The 27,775-nt window shown below is 39.2% G+C and overlaps 1 protein-coding gene across 1 annotated transcript; it reads right to left on the reverse strand.

The window, feature by feature from the left end:
* Positions 1-27,501, reverse strand: UPF3A (UPF3A regulator of nonsense mediated mRNA decay). The gene is made up of 11 exons (XM_059493964.1): positions 27,271-27,501; positions 26,608-26,994; positions 24,287-24,393; positions 16,011-16,117; positions 13,994-14,092; positions 13,797-13,907; positions 10,364-10,419; positions 10,113-10,271; positions 8,129-8,283; positions 4,746-5,040; positions 1-1,478 (listed from the first exon to the last, which is right to left on the reverse strand). Exons 1-11 carry the CDS (start codon positions 27,499-27,501, stop codon positions 1,305-1,307), a joined length of 1,881 nt encoding a protein of 626 aa, XP_059349947.1. The 3' UTR covers positions 1-1,304.
* Between the last annotated feature and the right edge of the window lie 274 nt (positions 27,502-27,775).

Consider the following 27,775-nt stretch of genomic DNA (forward strand, 5'->3'; position numbering starts at 1 on the left):
TCATAGTCAAAATCTTTTTTGCTTTTATTCGATTTAATGCTTAATATCTGGTAAAATCCAATAAATAATTTTCAGTCTAGGACAATTAGATGTTATGCTCAATAATAAAATGTTCAGAGAGGATGTAAAAATAATATCTTACTATTTAACTTCAATGACAAAGCAGATCTCAGTTTTAGACAGCTGAGAAATTTTCAGCCATGAAAGATAAATGAACATATCCTGCCCTTTCATAAACACACATCTATCATTGAAACCAACAGAAGACACACACCCCCACACACACACAGGTATATGTGCCTGCCCTAGAGGGCAGAATTTGGCCTGGATCTTACAAAATGGCAGTTTGCAATTGACATTCATGTGTGTTTAATTTTTTAACAAACAAAACTGCAGAATGCTCATGTATTTTACATTTTCCAGATCCTGTTACTGCAACTTATATGAAACATTAGCATATAAAAAGTCATCACTGTACAACCACTTTTTTTTGTCCAAAAGTCAAGTGTCAGAACGATAAAAAACAGCTAATTAATTAAAACCAGATTTATTGTTAATGTGCTGATGCTTGCATTAGCTGTCTTCTGGTTTAAGCACAAGGAATCTATTAAAACATAAAAGGCAAAAGTGGCTCAGAAAAAGACAAACTCTCCAACAACACACTTGTAGCTTTACTAACACTTATCTGACACTACAGTTAATTGAAAACCAATGTAAACACCATGAGGTACAGATACCACTGGACATTCCTCACAACTGTGCAAACTGTGGGCCTCATCCTGCAAACACCACTGGCTCCAGAGCTTCATCCCAGGGCTGATCCCACTGAGTTCATCTGCAACACCCTGCAGCAGCCCCCACCCCTGCCATTTGCAGGAAGGGGTCCTGTGGACTCTCATGTCATGCACCAAATACACGTAAAGTGCCTCAGATTTCAAACTGATGCAAATTTAAATTTCATTTCTTTAGACTCAAGAAGCTGACATAGCTTCTCTAAAGTCTTATATAAATACTCCCTCAAAATTGTTAGAGGGTCTTGTGTTTCAAGGTAAATCTAATAAAATATTTTAACTGCTTTTAAATTAGGCAAAGAGTGCTTGAGCTGCTTTTTGCAAAAAAGTAACAATACTCCTTTGCTGTAAGATATTTTACATATCTCCAGTCACTCTTCCCTTTATTTTACAGAAAGCAAGAGGCAGAGCTATTATTTTGTTGATGCAATTGCCTGTGGAGTTCTGAAACAGCCCAATGGATTTTTGTGATGATGCTGAATCTGAAATTCATTCCTTTTCCCCCAGACTGTTTTATTCTGTTTCTTCAGTCTTTTCAGAACTAGCTCCAGCTGAATTATCTGCCTCATACTTTTTATCAAGAGCATCTTCAAAGGGTTTCTCACTGCAGTCATAGGTTTTACTTGTAGGTCCCATATGTGTTCGGATGCGAGCTCCTGGCTGGTACAACTGCATGGCTGGACGATCCTAGAAGGAAGGAGATAATGGTTAATGCTCTGAGAAACCCAGGTGGGACGCATATGTGGAATTTTAAAGTTTTGAATCTTTATGAAGAAAGTAGATTTTGTGTTAAGTTACTTTACATTTTATAAGAACCAGGAAAAAAATGGCATGTAATGAAAATTGACTGGGTATTCAGCATCTAGTATTCAGTATGTGTGGTTTATAACACTATTCTTGGGAGCCAAACGTTTTGAAAAAATGAAAAATGCTGCAAAAATTAAAGATCCTATGATACATTTGACATAAACAAGGAGAAATACTGCAGACAATTATCAAACGTTATTTACAGGGAAAACAAAAGAAATGTTGCTACCTTCACTAACATCAGCTGAGAAGAACAATAGCCTGTGCACTTGCAACTCTGCAGATGAAATGTCACACATTACATATAAGCATAAAAATCCAAGACAGACCAGAGAACAGCTCAGCAGGTAGCAGCTAGAAAATTATCCTCAACTGATCATCAATCATTACCCAATCCTTACCAGAATTTAAACATGCAATGCACATTTGAATTATACACATCAGAATGAAATGGCACCGTTTTTGCTCCACTTCATCTTGCCTTCCATCCTGAGTATGAGAGCAGGGGAATTTATGTACTGATAATAAACAAAGTAAGTACAATTTGTGCATGTGCAGGCTCTGTGAGTGACCCAATCATAAACATGCTCTGATTCTGAGAAAATGGAAGAAGGAACCAGTTTACATGGAAAAGACGCCTCAAACCTGAAAATGGTGATGCTATTCCGAGCACTCTTTATTTTTGAAATTTCATTAGTAAAACACACCAGTTAGAAACTCTGCCTAAGAAGTCTTTTCCTGGTAAGAAAAGGGTTTTTTACTTTCACATAATGTTATGAAGCAACCGAAAGCTCACCAATACCCAAGCAGTCTTGCATTAAGTTCAGTAAACAGCCAGCAGCCTACTTAAAGACAGTGGCAGAGCACTGAAACTGTCCTACATCAAACTATACCAATTTTCAATTGCCTTCATCATGAAATAAGTAATATAATAAGTAATAATAAGTAACTTTTAAGTAATGATTGATTTTTGTTCTTTCATTCTTTTTTCTTATTCCCAATATGCATTTCCCCTTTTCTTTTCTTTTACTTTCCTCATTTTTGATCCACCTGGCTTTTTTTTAGCCACTTTTTTTCTCCTTCTCTTTAGACCAGATGTCAAGATTCACTATGGAGCCTTATGACAAGTTAGTGCTCTGCAGTGTGGTATGAAATGCATAACACACCTTTCTAGATCCCAAACAGCTGCATAAAAGTAGATCCCCCAGCAGTGCCCTTTAGAAAGTTTAAGATAAAGGGTCCAAATGACTTTTCCTACCACAGCCTCTCTAGCCCGTGGTTTGTATAAAAGCTATCACATTACTTACACTGGAAATTCCTCATTTTCTAATTAATTCCTATGAACTTCAGAAAGTAGTTCCATCTCTGACTAAAAATTTGTGTTGGCATTGTCAATGCCATACCTAAGTTGTAAAACCGAGCCCCTAATCACCTGTGTGATAAATACTCTAAGGAAAAAAAATCACCACACTGCAACATACCTTACTGATGGTGCTTATTTTTTTAGGGAAAAAAATCCAGTATTTTAGTCCTAAGTGTGGACTAATCCAGGGACTCAACAAGGTGCCAGAAGTGTGATGCAAAGAAATAAAAAGCAGGCAGCTTCTTAACACTTGTCAAAAGGCCCCCAGCACCCACCATCCAGTTCCAAGGCTGGAGATTATTTTGACAGATTTCAAGAAGAGCATGGCAAGAATGAGAAAAGAAACAAAACTCCCATATTCCCGTTTCTGAACTTGTAGGGGGATAGAACATAAATAAATAAAGATAGGATAGAAAGTAATCTTACCCCCTAAAGAGTCACAGCTGAGCCAATTATTAAGGCTTACGAGCAGGCCTGCCGTTAACAGGCCACAGCTGTAGCCAATCAGAAGAGTGTTATAAAAGAGTGGGTTGGTTGGCTGAGGGGAACTGGAGTCAGTTGGCTGCTGTGGGGATAAGGAAGAGTCAGTGCCTGGAGGAGTGGCCTACAGGAAACATCAAGGAGGTACAAAGCTCTAGCAATATGGAACCCTTGCAATGTAATAACAATAGAACACTTGCATTATAATAGCAACATGAACTAGCTATTTTTCTGACTATTCTACAGAAAAATGTAGAGCTACTGATGAGGAAATGGCTAATGTGTAAATGCAGATAAATCTTAGCAATCCTGCCCAGCTGATCTCTGCATAAAAAAAACCTCAGGGCACACCAGGCTTTCTGTGTTGGCACAAGATGACTTCCTTGACATGCACAGTGAGTCCACTTGAACTTGTTCCCCGCACACTCTATGCAGACTCACTCTGCATGTGACCAGTTTACTCTTGTCAGCCTTAGCCCACAGTACAGATCAGTCACTTGCTTTGAAAGAAGAGTTTCACATGCAGAATAAATTTCTATGCTAACAGTGTTTTGGTCATCTTTTGTGGAAAATCTAGGATCGAGAGAGAGAAAGGGGCTGACACGGAGAGCTGCATCCTGAAAAGACTCTGGCACATCTGTGAAATCAGCCAGCCTGAGAAAAACAATACCCGGATTTCTGGGGGATAATAGGGGACAGCTCTACACACTATGAGACAGGCTGTGCTCACACTGGTTTTGCATCTGCTCTTTCCCTGACAACAGCTATGGGGTTAAATTTATCCTGATGAAATGACAGCCTTTTCATACTGGCAGGTATGTAATACTGAAGAATCCATACATTCATGCTCTCTGAATTAGCTATTCATTTAAGTCCTTATTGTTGCTCTGCCAAGCAATGCCTGGCAAATCCATAATATAATTATTTTATGAGAGTAATGGAAGTATGTTTTTAAAAGACTAACATGCCACAGTTTTAAAATTTCATTACAGATCAGAAGTGTAACGATTTTTAATATACTTATAAAATGTAAGGCTTCCAAGAATAGTATTCTTCAAATGACAGGGTTGAAATGAAGATAGAAAGTCTTCTATGTATTGTGAATATGAATGAGCCTGTAACCTTAAATTATTTTAACTGCTGTTGTCCTTTGACAACAACCCAGAAAGGAATCTGGGTTTTACTGAAAATGAGACAAAGAATTCTTTTGAAAAAGCATCTTTATGCTGAATTTGCAGAATTTAAAACCTGTGATCTTGAACCATATTAACTAATGAAATATTATCCTAAATGAATAAAAGAACCTTATTTCTTATGCGCTCCTTTTTGGATGCCATGTCATCACACTTGTCCTCTTTACCCAGTTTGTCTACTGCCTCCACAGTGAAGCTGTAGTTGTAGTTCCCTTTCTTTCCTCTGTCTTGGTTGTATCCTTTCCCCCATTTCAGCTCTTCTTCATTCCTTCTCATAAACTTGTCAAACTCATAGTGAGTTCTATGCTTTCTGCCATCATCCAATCGATACCTTTGTCTTTCAGGTTCTTTTTCTCGAAATCTTCTCTCCAAATCTCTTTGCTCTTTGTCACTATCATTTTGTGACCTATGAGTATGTATGAAGAGAAAGAAAATCCAAGCAGTTAACAGTAAAAAGGAGCTACAGAAAGACAAAAGTCAAAGCCTTCCTTTGACTTCAGGAGTGTGTAGATAAATTATATATCAAGGTTGTTTTCTTCTCATTACAAAGGGTTAAATGCTGAATGTCTCTCCCATGTATGTCCACCCATGTATTTGGTTGATAATTGCAGACAAAGCTTTACCAAGCTTTTGTGCAACTGTTGTGGAAGGCCCATGCTTCACCTTCTATCCCTCTTTGAAATCCTATTAATAGCTCCCCAATACCCTTCATATAAACACATGCTGCACTATTAGCTCTTGTAGCCTGGCGTTGAGGTGAGTCAAGCATGGATGTATTCCCTTGAACAGGACCAGTCAGGATCTGAAGGAATTGTGAAGGTATCATGTATGAACTTGTAAATGTTATGTCTCTGCATAACAAAAATCATTTACTGATATCATAACTTTCAGAAGACATTTGTGAAAATAAATACTTCTGTTCCAGGCTTTTGTTTATCATGTCTCCAAACAATCTAGCCTGCCTTTGCAATTTTATTTCAGCAAAGACCATTACCTTACCACAACATGATATGTAATTTCTGCTATTCTGTAAATTGTTTATAATATAAAGACTATTGGCAATATTTTGCTGCCTGTCTGATAAAATTCTCAGCTCTATTCACTTCATTGCTCCAGTTTAGCAAATGGGTATCTCTCATACGACCAGACTGCAAATAATGAAGAAAGATTACAAAATAGATTGAACTTCAAAAGGAACAAATACAGGCAGTTTCTTTTCATTACATATGTATAAATACTTAAAATTGAAACAGCAAGTTACTTTTGATAGTCTCTTCATATTTTGGGAAACTGCAGATAGAATCAGAGAGGAATGAGATTTTTCAATGGTGTGGTGGTCAAATAGTGATATGCTTCTCATTCACAATTATTTAAGACAAATAAAAGTGTATCTATATGTAAACTTTTCTTTTTCATATAACAGAAATGTGAAAATTGGTAGCATCTGTCAATGCCAACTTGGGCATTAGTGGGGCTGCCAAAAGAGGGTCCCCATCTCAGGAAGAGCTGAAAGTCAGAGCAGAACCTGAATGAGAGGCTAAGTTATTCAGCATTTCACAAGACTGAGCTTGTATCAGCATAACACATTCACCAAGTGGAAGCAACATCCCAGCTGTCACAGACACCTGAACCAACCACGGTTACACTGACCCTGTACCTGTAGCATGGATACATTTACATAAAATACATGTTAACTAAAGGGGTATGTGGCTGGAAATTGCTTTGCTTCATGTTTAATATGCTATTCCAGAAGCTAACTCCAAGTCCTAGCAAGGCTCAGGGCAAGACCTTCCAAAAAGCCAGAAAGACTCTCTCAATTTGTGGCTGCAGTATTGCCTGATACTTGTCTGTTCCGTTGTCTGTTACTGTTGGGGAGGAAGTGCTGTGTCTGAAGGCAGGCAGGGGACAGGGATACAAACTTCTGTTCCAAGAGTGGTCAAAGTAGATTCCTAAAATTCAATCACAGTGAACTGGCAGGCAAGAGTGGAAATGGCAGCGTAAGCAATTTCAGAGTATAGGCAGAAGACAAAGTTACACAGTCAGAGAAAGCAGAAATGAATAGAAGTAAAGGGAATGGAAGCACGCTTCTGTTTGATGCAGTTTCAAATTCACATTTGACCACGTAACTTATGCACCTACTGAGATTTTGATTTGTGGTATGAAGCTTTTGCTACCAAGCCTTTGACATGGTTTCAAACAGGCAATTCAGTCTCCTGCAGGTAGAGCTGGCAGTTATAGCTTATTACCAATTTCTGAGTCAGTGACAAAGTAGTTTTTAAATCTCAGTCCAGCTGAAATAGCTCATAGCTTGCTACCTACCCACTAAAAATCAAGATAAAATCAGCACTTGGAAACACAAGGTAATGCTTACTGTACCGGTGCAGCCAAACAGATTCTGTTTTACATGAGCAAAATCTACATGAATGTCTTATTAAACTTACAGGATCAATAGCAAACAATGTTACCTGGCACCACCAAAAGTTTAATCCATAAAAAGCCAGGGAAGTAGTGGGGTCAGCATCCCTGAAGGTATTTAAAAGACATGTAGACATGGCACTTAAGGACACAGTTTATAATGGCAGTTTGGCAGTGCTGGGTTAACAGTTGGACTCAATGATCTTAAAGGTTCATTCCAACCTGAAAGATTCTATGAGCAGCAGACAACTGATTTGCCCCTGCAAGTGCTTCTGCTGAGCCTGTTCTGCTGCCTTTCTTGAAGACCATCAATAAAGAAGTTGCTGAATATTTTCAATTTCAGAGTTTCAGGACATGGAATTTTTCAGGAACATTCAGAACGTACATGTCTTTCTTCATTATTTATCTTGCATGTCTTATGTAGATCCTGCTTGCGATGGGACTCGTGCCAGAGGACAAGAAAGAGAACCAACTGCTGAAAACACTTGTAAGATGAGTAATTTCCAGGCTACAGCTGTAATAGAACAGAGCTATGCCTTTTGTTCTTACCATTGCAAATGTAACACAAAAGGCAGCAGGAGACAGAGACAGCCTACTGCATGTATCTATCATAAGGCTTTAATTCACACCTTCATGATTTTTGCCATTGTCCCACTCACCTAAACATTTATATGTTTATTGCAGCCAACCCACATGTGAAGGAGAAGTATGGCATTGTGGACAATTTAGTCTTCAACATGAGTAATGGAAGGAGAGCCTTACCTGAGCTCTTGATGGGGAACAGGTGAAATAACAATAAAAATGACTTGAATGACTTGAGATTTCATGCAGAAATCCTTCCAATCGGGGATTTCATAGCATTTCACCAATAACAAATTGCATCCACTAGTACTACCACCAGGTCAGTAAACTGTTACAAAACACCTTTTACCAAAACAATAGGAAGAGATTTGTTCACACACAGAATGAAATTGGTTCTTTGGTGACAGAACATCTTGTCAGTGTACCACTTATATTTAAGCCTTGTGATGAAAGCATTTAAGATCTAAATTAAAGACTAAAAGGTAAATATTACTTACTTTTCCTTGATTTCTTTTAGTGAACTCTCCAAAGATTTGGATTTTATACTCCCAGATCCAGGTGATTTATCCCATTTATTTTCCTCAATGTCAGCTTCTTCACCTTTGTGCTTTTCACTGGCCAGTTCATCTCCTTTTTCAGGCTTCTTGAGAAGCTAAGAGATATTTGTTTATATTGTGGTGCAAAATTATTCTCCTCTATTGTACAGGCATTTTAATAAGTACTAAATATATCAGTAACTTGCTAAGATTGGAGATACCTTATTTACATGCTAGGAATATATTTTACAAAGCATGAAATTTAAGGTTATTTTAAAAGGGTGGTTTACGTTCGCTAAGGAGTGACAGTCATTATTAGGCATTCAACTGCACACTTTCAAATACATGGAGAATACTGGAGAAAGCACTTACCTATTCTTCTCAGAGCACTTACCTACTCTTCTCTCCTGAGTTATAAACATAAAGACATTATTATGGTCTATGGTTTCTTAGAAATCATGTAACAGAGCTCAATGTCATTGCCCATAAAATAAGAAGCAGAACCTCTACAATACTACAAAGAGAGCAGGATTAATACTTCACTCCTTGAAATATTATATAAAATGTCTGTCACATGAATTGAGATAGACAGGCATGTAGAAGTAGGTACTTAGTACATCCTGACACAAATACAGATGGGGAAAAACTTGAGATATTAGCAGAAGAGAAGTCATTGCAGTTTCACCTTGAAGATTAGGATTTTCAAGAAGTCTGTTCCTTTCATAGCAACCCATACAGGGTTTCAGCAGAGTACAGTATTGCAGGCATAATCTTTATAGAAGGACCAACTGTCTCAAATTATTACCCTAATATCAATTCTAGGCAGAACACCTCAGCCTTTCTATTCCACCATTTTGTTTCTGAAATGAACACAGATTAATCTTCTCAAATATTTGAAACTTCTATAAGGTTTCTCTCAGATAATATTTTCCTTTACTTTGAGAGACAGAAATAGCTTTCAGATACAGATATGTAATGAATACTGGGGCTTTATGGACAAACATTTTTAGGTAATATATTTTAAGGATTAAGTCCCTTTTCCTGTGAACTTCTGGAGTATTTTTTTTAATGCCCAGATATGAAAAACATGTAATTCAGCTTCAGAATTTAGTATTTTTATTCTTTTAGGTGAAGAAAACTGTTCTCCAAGAACAAATGAGGTAAGATGCCAGTTCTGTGGCTTCTCACCACCACTACATTTGAGTCAAGCTCTTGCTGTATGCTACAAATTCTTATACCAAATTTCCTCTTCAAAACAGCCTATAAGGTCTTTCCAATAACAAAAAATGTGGTTCAGATGAACAGTTTTATCTATGTCATCTTGCAGAAATAAGATGGTTTTATATGGCCTGACTTCTTAGCTCAAGATACACCCTCCTAAGTGATGTCATTAAAATCTATTCAGATTGCTGAAAGGCAGTGCAACTTGAAATTAGCATACAATTAAAATACATCAGTTCTGACCATAAATATGTGTCTCTGCATACATGGCCAAATGAAGATTTGCATGACAGAAAGTGTTAAAGCTATGTTTCACAGAAACACAAAATCACAGAATATTCTGAGTTAGAAGAGATCCACAAGGATCATGAAGTCCAACTCTGAAGTGAATGGCCCACAAAGGGATCAAACCCACAATAATCTTCTGACAGGCTGGCACAGAACAGTTTGGTTCTGTCAGGTAATGCTGGCATGGAATGCTGCAGAATTGTATGAAGATGTCTGAGTTAGCTGCCCTAACTGCATCAGTACACCATGGTAGGTAAGGCCATCAGTCACACTTTCAAACAACACTTTGTCAAAGCCCTATATTATTTTCCCTTCCAGTCAAAACTGGCTTGGTGTTTCCACGCTGTGCTGTTGTACACTAAATAAACATTGAGATACCAAAGAACTTCTGGATAACTTCAAAAGAAGAATAATTTTTTTCATTGATCTCAGTTACCTTGATCCTTATTTCTTTTTCAGAAATCTTCTTTTGCTTCTCCACTTCTTTTCTTTTACGTCTTTCTTCTTCTCTGCGCTTCCTTTTCTCTTCCTCCCGCAAACGCTTCTTCTCCAATTCTCTCCGCCTCCGTTCTTCTCTTTTCTCTTCTCGAATTCTCTGAAGAGTTCAATAATGATTAATTGTAAATTGTCCAACAGAAAACCATATGAAACATAAATGTGGAACTTCAGGCAAAAGTCTGAACGTACCTGCTTTTCTAATTTTCTATTTTTAATATATTCCAAAAGGGGTGTTGTTCTTCTAGCTAAAACACAAAAAATTTGTGATATAGTGTTCAACTCCTAAAATGTACTCATTTTTTTACTTTAGTATTAACCCCCTTTTTCTAGCTTTATCTGAAAGGGAGCTGTCATTGATAAACCTATCTGTTTCCTGTATTTTTGAAAGCATTCCCATCATTCTGCTTTAGAAATACTTAATTGCTTTTTTATTGTTAGCATTAGAAGCAACAGGAATATGCTGCACGATTATTTGATATTTAATTAAATATCATATCCTTTCAGTTCAAGAGAATGGCTTTTCTCTCTTGCTCACTGAATGGTTATTTCACGAAAAAAAGAAAGAAACGTGTTCAGAATCTATTCCTACTTTTTACTTTTGTACCTCAAAACCTAGCTATATTGTTGTTCATATACAGCCCACATTACTGTAATCTCACATAGTCCTTTGCAATCCCAGTTTTCAAAGTACATCATGAAGGAAACATTTTCAGTCTCATGTAACATTTTCATTTATCTGACATTTAGTATTCACCTTTCCATGAGAAAACAGGAGGAATAACAGATAAGCAGTTTGTCATAGGTTACATAGCAAAGTATTAGCAGATCCAATAAAACTCTGGCTTCCAAAATTGCTAATAAAAGATCTCATCTACTGGATCACACAGCCATTCTTTTATTACAGAGCTGTCTCCACGCTCTGAAATCAAGTCACCTGCCTGAACCATCCCCAAATTCTATAGAAACTTGAAGAAAAAAATTCTTTATCATGTTCCTTATCAAATTCTTTATTCATGACTGTCAGTACTGAATTCAGACTTCAATTCAGCCTGTACTTACAGCTGTGAGTAGTTACAACAAATTTTGTCAGTTTTAGATACCCCAGAATAGAAAATGTTTACTACTAGAAATTGCTCTACAGTTACATAGTGGATTCTCCCTCAAACCACAGAAAAACATTCCCTATTGAAATGCATGACAAAATTTGAAAGAAAAGAAAGAAAAAAATGAATTAGAATAAGTCTTCAACAAATTTGAAATGACATGGCCAAAATCTAGAAACAATTAATATCCCAAAGACATTTAAATGTTTTTGCATTGAAAATTGGATTATGCTGGGGACAACCCATTCATTAATAACAAAATTTTGTCACACAGTTATGAACGGGAAGGCTGGTAGGATTCACTGTTTCTTTTTAACAAATATCAATGGCAGGAATCAACAACCAATAAAGATTGTTGAATTGATATTTTCCTTCTTCTATTCCTAGATTTTCCATGCCTCCCCATCCTCCACACCTGTCTAGCATTTTTGATAAGTTTTAGAGCAGCCTCCCAGTCCCTCAGATCTGAGTTGATTCCTCTCTCTCCTGCTCCTTAAGTTCCCCTGCCTGAGCAGTGGCTGCCTCTGGGTACCTTTACATGCTGAAAGAGATCACAAATTGTAACTGGAAGGTCTGGGGAAAGGATAAGCTGCACTGAGGATTCAGAACTTGACCCTAGTCATGACTAAGACTGTAGTGCAAGAGGTTTAATGGGAAATTATAACTTGAGGTTCAAGGGAGAGAAGCAGTGTGATGAGTACTACCAAAAGAGGAAGGGGAAAAAATGTTTATCAAACTTGAATCTTACCCAACTTATTTTTGGGCCTTACTGCAAATACAAACCTAAGAGCATTTTCTTAAAATGTCTAAGAATCTTTAAAAGAAAATAAATTACTAAATGAAGAGCTGTGTCAGCAAAACTTTTTGTCTTGCTGTCTAAAACCAGAAAAACTGCTTATCTTCATCTTGCTACAGAGAAAATCTCTCTCTTTCATATCTCTCTGTTACATAGAAACTGATTAGCCAATGCATCTGGCATGATGCATAAAGCATGTTGGTTTGCAGTAAATTTATGTGGAGAAATTCTGAGCATGTGAGGCTCAATTCTGCCACCAAAGTCTTGAGCACATCCTTCATGGACATCAGTAGGAGTAACACCTTTGAAACTGGACACACAGCTAAACCCTTACATAAATTTGCTATAAACATGGTAACTGCTGAAAAAACTCTTTGATTTTGTATTGATAGCAATGGCCACAGCTTTGAATGGCAGGAAAAATAAACTAGTTTGATTTCCTCTGATTTAACAGAAATGAAACATTAAAAGTCTTAAAGCTGCCTTCAGTTAATATTGTTACTCAGAAATCTCTCTCAAGATTAATCATCTTCCCTGATAGAATATTTTTAAGTTAATAAATCTTCTTGAAACCATAAACTTTTTGCAAAATGCAAACTTATTAAAAACTTTTTACTGCCTTTACTCTGCTGTCAACCAGAGAACCATGGAGAATTTGGGGTAAATAAAAATTATTGGGTGACTTCCCTATTTAAAACAGCAACAAACAAGTTTTATTGATAACAGAGTTATCTAAATGTCCATTTCCATTTCATCTAAATTATTAGAGTTCCAAATCTCTCCAGTTAACTCTCAAACAGCAGTAACAAGTGACAGGAAAGGGGAAATGGCCTCAAGATGTAACTGAGCAGGTTTATACTGGATACTAAGAAAAATTTATTCACAGAAGACTGTCAAGCACTGGAACAGGCTGCCCAGGGAAATGGAGTTGCTGTCCCTGGAGGTACTTAAAAGATGTGCAGTTGTGGCATTTGGGGGCATGGTTTAGTGGTGGACTTGGCACTGTTGAGTTAATGGTTGTACTCGATGTTCTTGAACAGCAAGTTTCCAGCCTAAATCATTCTATGATTCTAATCAAAAGAGGTGGCCACTTTTTCACTGTAAAGAAATAACAGCAAAGGTCAATTTTGTTTTCTTACTCAATTGTCACATGTAGGGAAAGACTAACTGTTCTGCATGTTATCACTTGAAGAAACACCAAAATTCCATGCCATCCTGAAAACTGCATACTAGCACTGAAGATTTTAGCGCTCACCTTATTTAAAATTCCCCCCAGGACTGTGGAAGCCATGCTGCATGCACACAGAAAACAAGGTGTTGCCTTACTTTCAAAGCTTTTCCAGAATCTTGACCATGAGAACAGAGAGAGATTTCATGTTTCTTAATAAAAGCAGCTAATGTCAGGGATCAGTGGTTAAGAATTCAGCTATTTTGTATTGTTAAAATAAATCTTTTATCTACTAATACATCTGTAAGTATTCAGAATTACCAAGGGCCTATTTCTGAAGCCACAGCGTGTGCACACAAAAGTTGAAGTGAAACCAAATGATTTCATGCATAGAGACTTTAGGGTTTACTGCTACTACTTGCCTGGAAAACAAATATTTAACTGGTACTATAAATCTGTTACACTGAACAGGTCAGCTCTTGCAGGTAGTATAATAAAGATAAAAAATAAGATATTCAATATTCTCAGGAATAAGAAAAAATCAAGAAAACAGACCAATGAGTTCCCTTGTTTTGGCCTCAATCTCTCCCAAAAGAATTTCAGGATTGGCACAGATCTTGTCTTCATCAGCACAATAATTCTCTAAAAATTTCCTATATTCTGGATCTGTGAAGAAAAATTTTTGAATTGTATTAATACTTTGCAATACGTAACAGAAATTTTCCACTGTGATGTCAAGAAAAGATGCTTACCATCTTCAATGCTCCCAGCTTTGGCATCTTTCTTCTTCAGCTTCTTTTTTGAAATCTTCTGAAATGGAGCAAATTCAACCACTGCAGGATATTCCAAACCTTAAAAGAAATCAATCCTTAATTTTTTGAGGGGCAGAAACATTCCCTACCTTCAAATAAGATCTTCCAAACTTTTGAACACATGTTGGGAAGTCTTATGTGAAAACAAACATAAATGTTTCTGTAACTCACTCCTAAACTTCTAATGAAAAGTTACATGAAGAGGTATTCAAAATTTTTAAAAAAGATCTTTTATTTGGATATGCTGACAAGACTAAAAATGAGGACGAATACTGTTGCAAAATAATAAATTTTTGGCAATATTATTTACAGCTTCCTTTTAATTATTCACAGAAATTGGTTAGAAAAATCTATCACAAAATCTCAGTCTGACAAATGATTAAGTATTATTGGGAAATCAATCTGCAACTGTTGAGTTGCTTTTCTAAGGCTTTGTTGCCTAAAAAATAAATAAATGCCAGGTAATATGCAATAAAACAACAAAGCATCTCCTTTCAGAACCACAACTGTAAAACTCAGCACACAGAATTGTGTGTAACTTCTCTGTTTATGATGGACTGTGCAACTCCTGCCTGTGTTTTTACTGGCAGGGATTCTTTGCTTTGGGTTGGCTTCTTCTGTGGGCTGGAGTCAGAACTGTGTGTGGGGTTTGAATTGCATTGGTTTCCACCTGTAGCAGGTTCAAGATTACACTTTGCTCAAGTCCAAGGAAAACTTGTCTTCAGTCTGCAAGAACATTTGTTAACCTTATTGAACCTGCTAATCCTTCAGTTTTAGCCTCAAAATGCAACGCTGCCTCAGGCCTCACCAGAGAGCACTTCTGATTAAACCTTGTGCTCTTTAATTGTACAAGCAATCATGTCAAACCAGCCAATTGTGTCCAAGCTTAGTTTTGCAGAGTATTCTGGCTTCAGTCCAGGACAATACTGAAAAATGTGCTGAATTTAGGCAAAGTCTTAGCAGAGTCATTAAAAAAACTTCTTTCTAGTTTTAAATTTTAAAACACTCAGAATTTTAAATCTGGGAAATGCACACTGCTAGGAATGTTTTGTTCTTCATCTCTACAAAAACCATTTAAATCTGAGGGATATTAGAAAGAAATAAAACATCACAGGTAGGAAATGCTGAAGAGGAATTAATTGGTTTGACAGCTTCTTTAGAGATCAGTTTCTAGTAAGAGTGGGCAGGGCTACTTTTCACAGGATCTCTGCAACACTGAGTATACAGAATAGAAAAATGTTTGTACAAGAGAGCCACAAATCTATGTCTATTTTACATAACCTATGCAACTTTTTACAGAAGGTATGCCTGAATGAGGCAAGGAACTGCTAAAGTTCTGCTAAACCCCTTCTTATTGATGGCAGTTTCATACTCCTGTAGACAATCTGGATTTATCAACATTACAGACTTTTTTTTTACTGTTGGGCAAACATTTGCAGACTGAACATTTTAAAACTGGCGATCAATTTTGCCATTCATGTTCTCAGAACTCAACTCAAGATGTCTGCAAAGGCCCTAAAAATTCAACCTCTACATGTCTTAAAAGTGAGCAACCAAAATGTTGAAGGTTTCTTCTTGCTTTTTCCAAACAGAAGTAAGTGGCAGAACTTTAGCTCAGAAATGCTGAAGATGTAAAAATCTGAGCTCACAATGTGTTCAGTTACTATTGTAATGAATTGTGAGGTTTGCATAAGGCAATTTTCTTAATATGGTCTAGACAGTGCATTGCCTAAAGTATAAGAATGCGCATAAAGCATGCACACCACATAGACAAGCAAAACTGCATGGACAAATATATTTTGCACTTTATTATATTTTAAGTGATAAATGTTAACATATTTTATGTAATTAACTGCTTAGTGATGAAATAATGGCATAACTAGGAAAAAGAAAGCAAATTGATGCTCTAAACTGTATATGTATACATACACATTTAATATCTTACAAACAGTCCAACCTTTATTATCAATGAAGACATAGCCATCAAAGCGATCTCTAAAAAGAAGGATGTCCTCAGGATTTCTAAAGTTAATGTATGCTCTTGAGTAGAGATGAGGATAAAGGCTGCAACAAGAAATTTTATTTTATGTTACTTATTATTCTTTTCAGGGCTAGGGAAAACATAAAACCAGAGGAATCACATCATAATTCTCATCTTCTCTGAGAAACTGCTACCTTAAGCAGTCTTTGCATTTACACATCTAATTATATATATATATATATATATATATATATATATGACAAAAAGTAACAGGACATCAGAGTTCTGTATGCAACTGTGAAATTTATTTTGAACTGACACAAATATTTCCAGTTTATTTTGTCCCCCTAAATCACAGAGCATACATTTCCAACTGTGCAGGATCAAAACTTTAATATTTCCCAATTTAAGAGACATGAATAACAGCAGTGCTTTTGGGGAACTTCTTGGGCATACTAAGAAGTCTTGTATCACTGAAAAGGAAAGGTTAAGTAAAAGACTGCAGTGAAGTGGCAGCTTCCAGGCTGTCACTGTATTTAAATAGATTTCCACCTTTAAGAGAGAATAAAAAGCCTAATAGTTGGCAATATAATCCACTGAATTATACACAAATAAATAATCTCCATCAGACATCCATGTGTTATCAATGGACATGCAATGTCTAGTTGTGCCCAACAGTTGCTGTGAAAATCCAAAGCATAGCAAAAGAAACGGGTACTTGAAATAATTCTGAGTCTTCAAGAATTTATTGGCATAGATCCCACTCCATGGGTAAATGTTTAATGTGCCTGATAAAAACCTCATGGCTGGCACACCACAACCACGATGAAACATCAGCTAAGTTATTGTGACTCATGGCATGTGCATACTTTAAACTCCTGCAACTGCTAAATATGAGTCATTGTATTAAACTGACTTAATGATGACTACATATTACATCAAGTTTCTACGCAAGCCGATATCTTTAAAATACCTATAATTCTATAATTCCAATAGTTCATAATTCCATTGTCACCTATGGCCTGTCTTCAGACCAACTCGCCACTGGCACCAGGAGACAATAAACACACAGAGCTGCAATTGTATTTCAATCCCATAGCTCTTTCAAAATCAGATTTCACAATGAGTGAGAAAGAGCAAAAATATGGATTGGATCACAGGATCCATGCATGTGGCAGCTCAAAGCAACATTGCTCCCAAGTAATTTTTTTTCTTTTTAAAATATGCATCCGTATGGATTCCACTTACAGTGTTAGGAGGAGACCATAAAGAGCAGTGCTGTCAATCACCAATGGTTTTGTACACCCACCAATTTTGTGTTTGATCCTGTAGCCAGAAGAAATGTTAAAAAACCAAAACAACCTAGAGGGATTTTTTCATTTAGCTACTTTGTAAATACCAGCTATGAAGTGTTTCCACAGCTTGAAGAAGATGAACTATTTCCAAGGAAGAGAGGAAGAGCCATTTTATCCATATATAGCCAGTATATTTTGACATTCTAGGATAGGAACAGCATTGTGTGAATGTTAAGTGGGTAACTGCAAAAATGGTAAGTGGGTAACTGCTAGGGCATGCCAGGGCTGAGAGATGCTATAGCATGGCTGCAGAGTTATCACCATGATGCAAAGCAGATATAAAAAGACAGATTTCTTCTCATCAAATTTAAAGAAGACAAAATTTAACACTTTTCATAATTACACAGAGTTAAATGTACTTAAAAATGTGTAAGGAGGGAATTTTATTGTGGCAATCTATAGCTGTACTGGAAGCAATGTCTCTGTGCTGCCTAATGGCTACAACAGTAAAAGTGTCACTTAACTGGGGCTCCCATGAAGAAGAAAACTTCCTTCTCTGTCATATCAACAGCACTATTCTAATCTTTCATGTGCTTTGAGGTTTAAATTAAACAAGGCCTGACATTAGACTGATATGATTGTACCCTTGAAGTGCTAAACATTATTCAGATAAAAATCTTGAGGGAACATTATTTTCATTCCAGTTATACCCGAGATTGAGGAATTGAGTTTTAGTCCCTAGTCTAAAATAGCTACCCACTGTTCTTTCCATCTTCAGCTTTTGTAAAATACTAAAAGTTTCTATAGATTAAAGACTGTTACTTGGGTCCACTCCTACATTACTGTGGCACTTCTCTGCCTCAGTGCATAGCAAGCAGATTCATCACACAGTTGGATTTTTTTTTCCTGTAGGATTTTAGAACCTTATGGTTAGACTCATTGTGAAACAGAACTGAAAATACAAAGGCTTGCTCCTTCCTTGTTTCCTTCAGCTGGTATATCAGTGCAATCTCTTTCATCTTCTTTGGCAACATAATCTTTTCCTGGTACACGACATAATATTTTTCTAGCTCCTTCAGCTTAAACACAGTGAATATCTTCAAAATGGAGGAACAACTATGATTATTAAGCACTCATCAGTAAGAACTAACTGAGTCTGTATAAACAGGACTCTGGAAAACAGATTTAGAATTTACCTTGCAAGTAAGGGATCTAGTGCTGTTGTATACATTTTTAACATCTTCAAGAACTTCACACTCATTAGCAGAAACATATATCAATGTAAAAGCATGGTTGAGCACAGCAGGATATTGGTGTGCTCAACCAATATAGCAGCACAATAACACACACTATCTGTCCATTACTGGAGCTATGTATTGGGGTAGGAGGTTGCAGAAACAAAGCTATGACAACACTTCTCTGATGGGGCCACTTCCACAAGAGTTGGTTCCCATATGCATGTGAGTTAGCTATCAGAGTGCTGAGTGCACAAAATCCCCCCAAATGAGTGTTTCAAACCCTTGTCTTAGGCTTCTTACCCAGCAAAGTGTGCAGTGTGCCTAAAAAAATGAGTAAAATTAACATTCTAGGTGGGTGCTAACTAAACCTAGCAAATTTGGAATACTTAGCACTGGATTGCATATATCACTTTTACTCTACGTTTTACACACATGATTTCCAGCAGCTACTCCCCACCCTAGATTGTCTTTACCTATCCATTCAGAACTCAACAGCATGGTCATGCAGCAAAGAATGCACAGGGCTTCGCAGGGCTACAGGCACTCCGAGGCTAACCCCTCCTAGGAAGAAACACTCTTGCTTGACTTTTGTACTTAGTATTTAGCAGTTACTGGCTAAAATGCTCTTTCCTCTTCAGGATTTTGTCTTCCAGCTGAGTCATACAGAAGAGCACTGTGTGTCTCCTGCTTTTTTCAAGTATCTACCACTACAGATTTCATTCAGGATCTGAAATTCAGTTTTATCATCCAAGAGCTGGTTCCATTTTGCCATATGTTTGCTGTCTATAATGCTGCTTTCCATACGTATGTTTTGGACAGACACACTGCACATGTTGGCACTTGGAGCAATCTCTATGGAAATAACCCAGATGAGTCTGAGTGCACACATTTATTCATTCCAATACAATGTTTCTTTTTTCTTTTTCTGCTCTGCATTCAAGGGTATTCAATCTTTCAGGGTACATTTATTTCTGTAACACTCAGTCTATCATCTTTTTAAGTCCTTATTTTTCTAGCAACTTTAATAGCAAACACATTCTAAATGTTTACTTCTTCTACAATGTACCTTTTAACACAATTGTGTAAAGATTGATATACAGGAACATAATTTTAAATAGTTATTTACAGTCTAAACAGCAACATATTAACTATAAAGCCAGCAATCTCATCTCAGTAAAATACTTATCAACTCATGAATCATGGTGGACATTTATAAAATATATACTTACATGTATATAGAGCTCTACAAATAAATTTTGGAGAGTCAAACAGCTCCTCCACCCATTCATACAGTAATTGATAACTCATTGTCATGTCAAGCTAAAATCCCCTGGCCTTCATCGTCGTCATCTTCTGTGGTCATTCACATTATGGGTGAAACTGGCACAATTTCAAATAAGCTTAGTCTTTCCTTTCTACAGCTATAAATGAGCAGTTTGCCTGGCAGAGGAAGCGGAAACACCAGAGTTGTGCCAATCAAACCTGTCAATTATTCCACCCAGAACACAGTAGTGGTGGTTCCCTTGAAGCACTAAAGGCACTGCCCCTTCAGTGCTGCAGTTCCTGGGTGCAAACCTACAGCCTACAGTGCTAATGCTGTTTAGCTACAATAATCCTGAGCACAATGTTGGGAAGAAGGTATGGAGGGAAAAGGAAGAGTGCTCTTTGGAAAAGCTTTATCACTCTGTGATACACGGCATGGCACTGACTATTTGAACTGTTTTCATGCAAGCAAGGCTTGTGTTCAGATTTCTTTCCTTTCATAACCTCAGAACACTATCAACAATTCCTGGCACTCAGCACTCAGTGCCAGTCCAGAGAGATTACCCAAACCCTGAAGGGCCAGAGATCAATCACTTGACTGGTGATTAGACAAATCTTTAGAATAGGCTCAGAATCCTTTACTAACAGACAGAAAGGAGAGAGCATCTGGAAAAAATAGTTAATATTTGAAATCTGAGTACACAAGAGTCTATCAAGAAGGCAGAGTCTTTATTATCATCTATAAACAGTGTTTTGTTTGCACTTTGATGTCAATATGCAAGAGAAAATAAATGTAATGCAGTGAATCAGATGAATCTGAAAAAGGAATGAAACACAAGTCACTTTCTGAAACGATTTTACTGAAATAGATATAACGGAAAAACTGAAAATTACATTAATCACATGAAATTTGAAAAAGTTTTATAGCTTGCCTATAACACAACATTGTAAACTTAAAGATAACACAAAGGTATTATAAAGATTACAAAAAAAGAGAAACTGGAGTTGAGATGTATATCTTTGTTTTGTCCTCTAGAATGAATTATCTTGGAAATAAAAATGTAGAAACAGCTACAGTTAGACCTCTCTAGTGCCCTTATCAACAGCAACTAATAGAGAATGCCAGGAGAAAATGTATTAAAAAGGGGAAAATGTACAAATATTGCACTCAGTTCATAACTGCAAGTATCTGCAGCCTAGGGACTTTGTAATACCAAACTTGTAACTTATGTTTAATAGGTTTTCATAGATAAACATCTGTCTTAGTATCTGTCTAACTGCTCCTGACCCATTTCCAACATTCATCATTCATGGTTTGAATTTCTGAAAAGCTCTAAAATCTGAATGAGCTTATAGAAACTTCTGTGACATAGTAACACAGGATGTGGTTAAACTGAGATGTTACAGCTCTTAAGGAAACTTGTCTGCTTCGCATCAAAGCATCTCTATGCCCCTTTCCAACAGATCCTCTTCACTGAGTAGCTTCTTCAAATCCTTCTCATTGGGTGACACGACATTTCTTTTCATCCTCACATGATTTTGTTATCACTGAATTCTCTGGATTGCTTGCCACTATGCACATGGTACAGGATCTAGAAAAAAGCTATTCAGTGAAAGACAGAAAACATGCCAACCTTGTCCTGTAGCTTTTCCTGTTAGCTGGAATGACATGAAGACACATGCACAGAGTTTGCTGAAATCTTGTGAACTGTCCTTAACATGACAGATTATTGCAATATAATGCCTTACACTCAGTATTGTCTGCTGGGTAAGAGAAGACTGGGATTAACCTTGATTAAACTTCTACTTTCTGGATGTTTATTGTATATTCCTCGGTGGGTAACATAAAGAGATGACTCATAAAAAGATATACGTGGGTATGTGTCAGCATTTGAACAAAGGGGACAAAAGAGACAAGGTGGTCCTGAGCCAGTCAAAAAACAAATCATCAGTCAAGCCAGCACTGCAGAATGGCAGTGAAATGCCCACATAAGCTGTGTAGTTTGATGAAAGAAGCTGTAGCCATACAAACCTGGTAAAGATAAACCCATTCCAAATAGACTCATCTTTTGTCTGAAAACACATTTTTTGAAAAGCAGGATGAAGAAAAATGGAGTGAACACAAAACATTTCATGCTGAAAAATTCAAACTTAAATGAATTTTTTTAGTGAATTTAGATTTATGAAGGCAGAAGAGAATAACATTACAAATGACAGCACATGAGAAATAACAGTGTCTTTCATTGGTAACCTGCCATAGATGCAATTAAACGAGTGAACAGTAAGACTTGTGGGTAATCCAAATTTCATCACATAGGAGAGAAAATGAAACTTTATATATGCAACTATAGTCAGTGCCTTCTCTTTTCTGAAGAGGCTGACTCCCTAAATTCTTATGCAAACTCTTCTAGAAAATTAAAACTGGAATTTTTTTAACTGTTAACTGGCATTTGTGCATCTAAACACAGTGAAAACCGACACTGTTCTCGAGAGAATTTTTGGTTTGCCTTTGGTATTTCCTTCTTATCGAATGAACATCTGGGACAGAAGCCTTAAAGAGGCCCACTTGGAAACAGAGATGACAAAGGTCAGAAGAGCAATGTAAGGTACAAAGATTTCCAATCAGAGTAAGTTCTCCTCCTTCTCCACCTCACATCCTTTGTAGTTTTAACAGAAAAGCTGAAGCACCTACTATTTTGTTGCTGCACTCATGTGCAACTACCTAGGTCAGAAACGGTCAAAATTTCTCTAAATAAACATTTATTTCTTCTTGATTGTGAAACTGACTCTGAGAGAACCCCTAACTTCAAAATTTGGTTAGCAATAAAGGGTCAGCATCCCTCTCTAGTCAGTGGAAAGAATCTTGAGCCAGTGAAGGGGTGATTCATCACATACTAAGATACGACAAGATGGATCAGTTTTTCAGAACACATGAAGATTGAGCATACATGGTGTTTTGTTTCTCTTCTGGAAACTGATTTATTCAAAAGAGAACTGCATTTTACCACTGTGATGCTGAGTAAATGATGTAACTATACCAGCAATTCTGATTTAATTTAAATTAGCCAATATTTCTTCTTTTTTACTTTTGCATGAAACAAAAATGAATAAAACCAGATTATTTAAAAATCTGTATGCAGATAAAAATCCATGCAGGTAAACAAGGAAACTAAACTCAAACGAACAAACTAAACTCAAACAGAACTCATAAAAACATTCTCTCGGTGTTTGCCCCAGACTGAATCTTGCTCACAGCCAATTAAGCAGGCTGTTACAGTTTATCAATGAAAGTTAAAAGAAACATCAGGGTTTCAAACTACATTATGGCCTATTCATACAAAAAAAATCCACTGTAAAATCTCCAGTGTAAAGGAAAAAAGCAGGAATGCCATTGTCCCTGCATATGCAGCCAGCTTTCAGAAATATTTTAAGGAGCAGACTGAACTATTCAGAGACAATGACTCAAAATATTCCTCATCTGTGGAGATGCCAGTGTGCATGGTTGAGATGGAGTAGGTGAACTTTTAGTTGTGTAATGGCTAAACCTCTGATCTGATAAGGCTCAGGGTGAATGATGGGCTGTGAGTGAGATAAGAGCTGGATCCCCTGGACAGGATTGTGCCCCGTGTCATGCTAAGCTGTGCTTCCTTGCACAAACCACTGAGCTGTGGGGCTCCCTCTCCTCTTCCTGGGAAATGCCAGGGAACTCTGAGTGTGACCTGAGAGGGTTCATGTCTGCTGATGGGACACAACGGGGCACAACTGACTCAATGCACTGCCAGGATGGGCAGCTGTGCTGGCTCAGAAGGTGTCCCCTGATCCACATTCTTACATGAAGCTCCCCACCCCAGAGGAGGCACCTGATTTATATTCATCAGAGTGAATACAGACCCAAAAGATGCTGTGTTCCGCCATCTTCTCCCTCCACTTACTTGGGACTTCCCCCCAACTCCTCCTGCCAGATCTAGATTCAAGACTGCACAGCTACCAAGTGTTATTGCAGGACCTATGGGTGGTGAGATCCTCACACTCTTGTACTTTGTTTTTCTTTCTTTTGTGCTTTTCTTTCCTTCCTTCTTTCTTTCTCTCTCTCTTTCTTTCCCCTTGTCTGTGTCCTTGGGTGATGTTGCACTTTCACATTGCAATGCTTTCATGTTGTATTACTATAAATAATAACCACAAAAACAGCTCCACACCTGTTTTCCTTTGCAACCAAGTTGTTCTATAATAAACCCTACATTGTTTATTTACAAATACTGATCATTCAGTGTCACTTCACACTAATTTACCCCAAGGGATCTAGCAACAGGAACAGGTTATCCTCACCTTCTGAGGCAGGCCATAATAGTAACTCAACAAAAACAGTAAAAAGAAGAAAACCACAAGATTTGGAATGTCCCACATACTTTGATTAGTTTTCAGCACCTGAATACCTACAGAAACAGCTCATCCTCACCTGGGATCAGCAGTGCAAAACTCAAAATAATCATGGGCAGGTAGAGGATGCAGCTGCTCCTCAAGTTGCTCCTTGGTTAGACAAGGAGGAAGCCTTCGAATAACCACCTGCATATATAAAAAGAAATGGAGATTTATATTTGATCTAAATACTGTAGAAACAGATGGCCCAAATTCCCTGACTCAGTTCCTGCAATTGTTTTGAAACTGTAGAATAATTGACATATTCTGATGAACAGCCTGAGAACCATTGCAATTTAATCATCAACCTAAAAGATAGGTATTGATTACATAAAAATTTTACAGTATCTCTAAGAAATGATTTAAACTAGCTTTTAAGTCTTGTTACAGCAGTATTTGAGTGTAATAGGTCTCTGTCCAGTTGCTCCTGCAGGGGTTTTTCAGGGCGCATTCTGAGAGGATGCTGGGGCTGCCCAGTGCAGAGTGCAGCAGCTCCAATGGATCCAGCCCAGGGCGCAGCTGAGCCCCTTCAGCCAAGTCAGTGGTGACTCTGGGAAAGGTAGCACAGCAATGGGTGAGACAGAGGAGTAAGGGGTGAAAAAAGTGTAAGACACAGCCCTGCAGACAAACAGGAGAAGGAGGGGAGGAGGTACTCCAAGTGCCAAAGCAGTCCCTTGAAGGAGATCATGGTGAGGCATACTGCTCCTCCACATGCCATGAAGGACCACAGTGGAGACGACACCCACCTCAGCCCATGGGGGACTCCATGCCACAGCAAGTGGAGATGCCCTGAAGGTCCTGCAGCCTGTGCAGAGGAGCCCACACTGGATCAGGCTGATCCTGAAGGCCTGCAGCTCCTGAAGGAGACTCATGCTGCAGCAGGTCATGAACAACTGCAGCATGTGGGAGGGACCCTCCTGCAGCACTCCATGAAAGACTGTACTCCATAGTGTCCCATGTCAGGTCCCCCATGCAGGAGGAGGGAAGGAGTGTTAAGGGAGACAGAGCAGCAGAGAGGAGCTGTTATGTCCTGTCTGCAACCCTCATTCCTCATCCTTCTGCAGTACTTCCAGGCAGAGGAGGTTGAGCCTGGGAAGGAAGAGGGGAGGTGGGAAGCTATTTCAGTTGCATCTTTTTTTTTTAACAGTCTTCTCTAATTTTTAATTAGCCATTAAGTAAATTAATTCTCTCCATGTTAGAACCATACTGTATCCTGAGTTAGAAGGGACAAGGACCACTGAAGTCCCACTCCTGGCTCTGCCCCAAGAATCACAGCGTGTGCCTGAGAGCATTGGCCAAATGCTTCTTTAACTGTGTCAGGCTTAGTGCTGACTATTTTCTTGGGGAGCTTGTTCCAGTGCCCAACCACCCTTTGGCTGAAGAACCTTTTTCTACATGCAATCTAAACCTCCCCAGACACAGCTTTGTGCCATTCCTTCACATCCTGCCACTGGCCACCAGAGAGAAAGTATCAGTGCCTTCCCCTCCATTTACCTTTGTGAAAAAGCTGTAAGAAGCTGCTATGAGGTCTGCCCTCAGCTGTGTCAGTTTTTCCTGTGATGACACTTTGTTTTTTCCATCATATCTTATTCCTGGGTCTTGCTGAGGGAGGGGTGCAAGAGGGCGACTCTTGCACTCTGTGTGGCTGGAGGTCAGCTACCCAGAGTCAACCCATTACACCAAACTAAACTGCCCAATAATAAAGGCCAGAAAACTGCAGAAACCTCAGGCTGAATGATGCCAGCACACAAAGCAGTAAAATGGCTATCAAACTTCAGGCAACCTGTTTTAATTTCTGAGTACTTTAATATCTGAATTTAACTTTCCGGAGCTCTGAGTTATACTTATTTTCAGTTCTTCAGTTTTCCAATTAAAAAACCCCGGGAATAAACCAAACCTCACAGTACACAAGGAGTCACGGAATTGTCAGGGTTGGAAGGGATGTCTGGTCCAACCCCCCCCGCCAAGGCAGGATAACCTAGAGCAGGTGTCACAGGAACGTGTCCAGCCAGAGAGGCTCTGTGACATCCCTGCACAGCGCGTTACGGTCTGCAAGTATTACATGAAAAATGCTCGAACAAAGACGGAGAAGAGAGATGTGCTCTCGCCCTTGACAGAAGCTGCTTTGCCACAGCAATAGCCAGCCTTGACTTCACAATTAAAGGCAAAACGAGTTGCAGCGCTGACGCTGGGGGTCTCCCAATACTCCAGGGAACGAACACCCTCGTTCTGCAGATGAAGAAATTCCCGTTACAAACACACGGAGCTCCCGAGATCGGGCTCGGTCCGTCCCCTCACGGCAGCCGCCCTCCCTCCCACCGGAGCCGCCCCGCGCCCCGCGCCGCGCTCGCGCCCCCTCACTTTGCTCAGCGCCGTTTTCTTCTCCTCCCGCTGTTTCCCCGGCGCCGGGTGAAGCGGCGGCGGCGGCGGCAGTGGGGACGGCGGGGACGTCAGCGGCGGGTTCGGCGGAGCGTCCGTGTCGCGGCGCGGCGACTCCTGCAGCAGCGAGGCGTCCATGGGTCGCGAGTCGCGGCCGCCGTCCCGGCCCGAGCCCAGCCCCAGCCCCAGCCCCTGCCCTGCCTCCCGCTCCGAGCGCGTGGAGCCGCCGCGCCCGCAGCCGGGCGGAAAGCTCGCGAGAACGGCCGCAGGGCTGGCGGGATCTCGCGAGGCTCCCCCCGCCAGCCGTGGGGAGCAGCGGCGGCTCCGTGCCCGGCTCCGTCCCCGCTGGAATTGCGCGGGGTCCCCACGCTGCCGGTGCGAGGGGTGCACACAGAGACGTGCCCATTTCCCTCCGCTCACGGTGCCTTGTCACCCCGGCCTCAGGGCGGCTCGAGGGCGGGACGGGCACAGACACCCCGGGGTGCGTTATTCAGTCTTTGGATGCAGGGTCTAAGGGGTAGCCAAATTCTGGGGAGAAAGCAGTGGGAAAAAGGAGAAAAAAAAAAAGGCCATTAACCACTACTTGTGTGAGGTCAGGAGTCTTATGCCCTCAGGGAGGCTCTGTGATAATGAAGCAGTGCCTACACTTCGGCAGTGCACGCCAGCCTGAGCCCCTGAGGCCACGCAGCAGGGAAAGCCCTTCCAAAGGTGCCTCCGGCCTTTGTGCCTGGCTTCCTCAGGAGCTGCGGTGACAGGACAAGGGAGAGTGGGTACAAACAGAGAGAGGGCAAATTTAACCTCGATCTTAGCGAGAAACGTACTGCGAGGCTGCTGAGGCACTGGAATAGGTTGCCCAGGGAGACTGTGGATTCCCATCCCTGGCAGTGGTCAAAGCTGTGTTGGACAGGGCCTTAATCAACCTGGCACAGAGGTGTCCCATCATGGCACTACAGGATCTTTAAGGTCCTTTCCAACCCACACCATTCTATGATTTCATGATTATTCTAAGTACTGACCCCATCAATTAGAGCAAGGGTTTTTAGTCCTAGATTGCAATCAATGAATTTTGCAATATCTAGATCCAAAAAGTTTCTTGAAATTCCTGGGTGAGTTGGAATATCTTGGACTAAATCTCCCAGAATTGGTGGCA

The sequence above is a fragment of the Ammospiza nelsoni genome, chromosome 2 (assembly GCF_027579445.1).
Source record: "Ammospiza nelsoni isolate bAmmNel1 chromosome 2, bAmmNel1.pri, whole genome shotgun sequence".
NCBI lineage: Eukaryota > Metazoa > Chordata > Aves > Passeriformes > Passerellidae > Ammospiza > Ammospiza nelsoni.

What these genes read in the sequence shown, in the direction of transcription:
- UPF3A (XM_059493964.1), bottom strand. Translation starts at nt 27,501, where the DNA reads ATGGGAATCCACAGTCTCCCTGGGCAACCTATTCCAGTGCCTCAGCAG. An exon ending in TTTTGCACTGCTGATCCCAG is followed by an intron (nt 16,118 to 24,286) that starts GTGAGGATGAGC and finishes TTCTTGTTGCAG; the next exon opens with CCTTTATCCTCATCTCTACT. An exon ending in CTAAAAGAAATCAAGGAAAA is followed by an intron (nt 5,041 to 8,128) that starts GTAAGTAATATT and finishes ACATACTCATAG; the next exon opens with GTCACAAAATGATAGTGACA.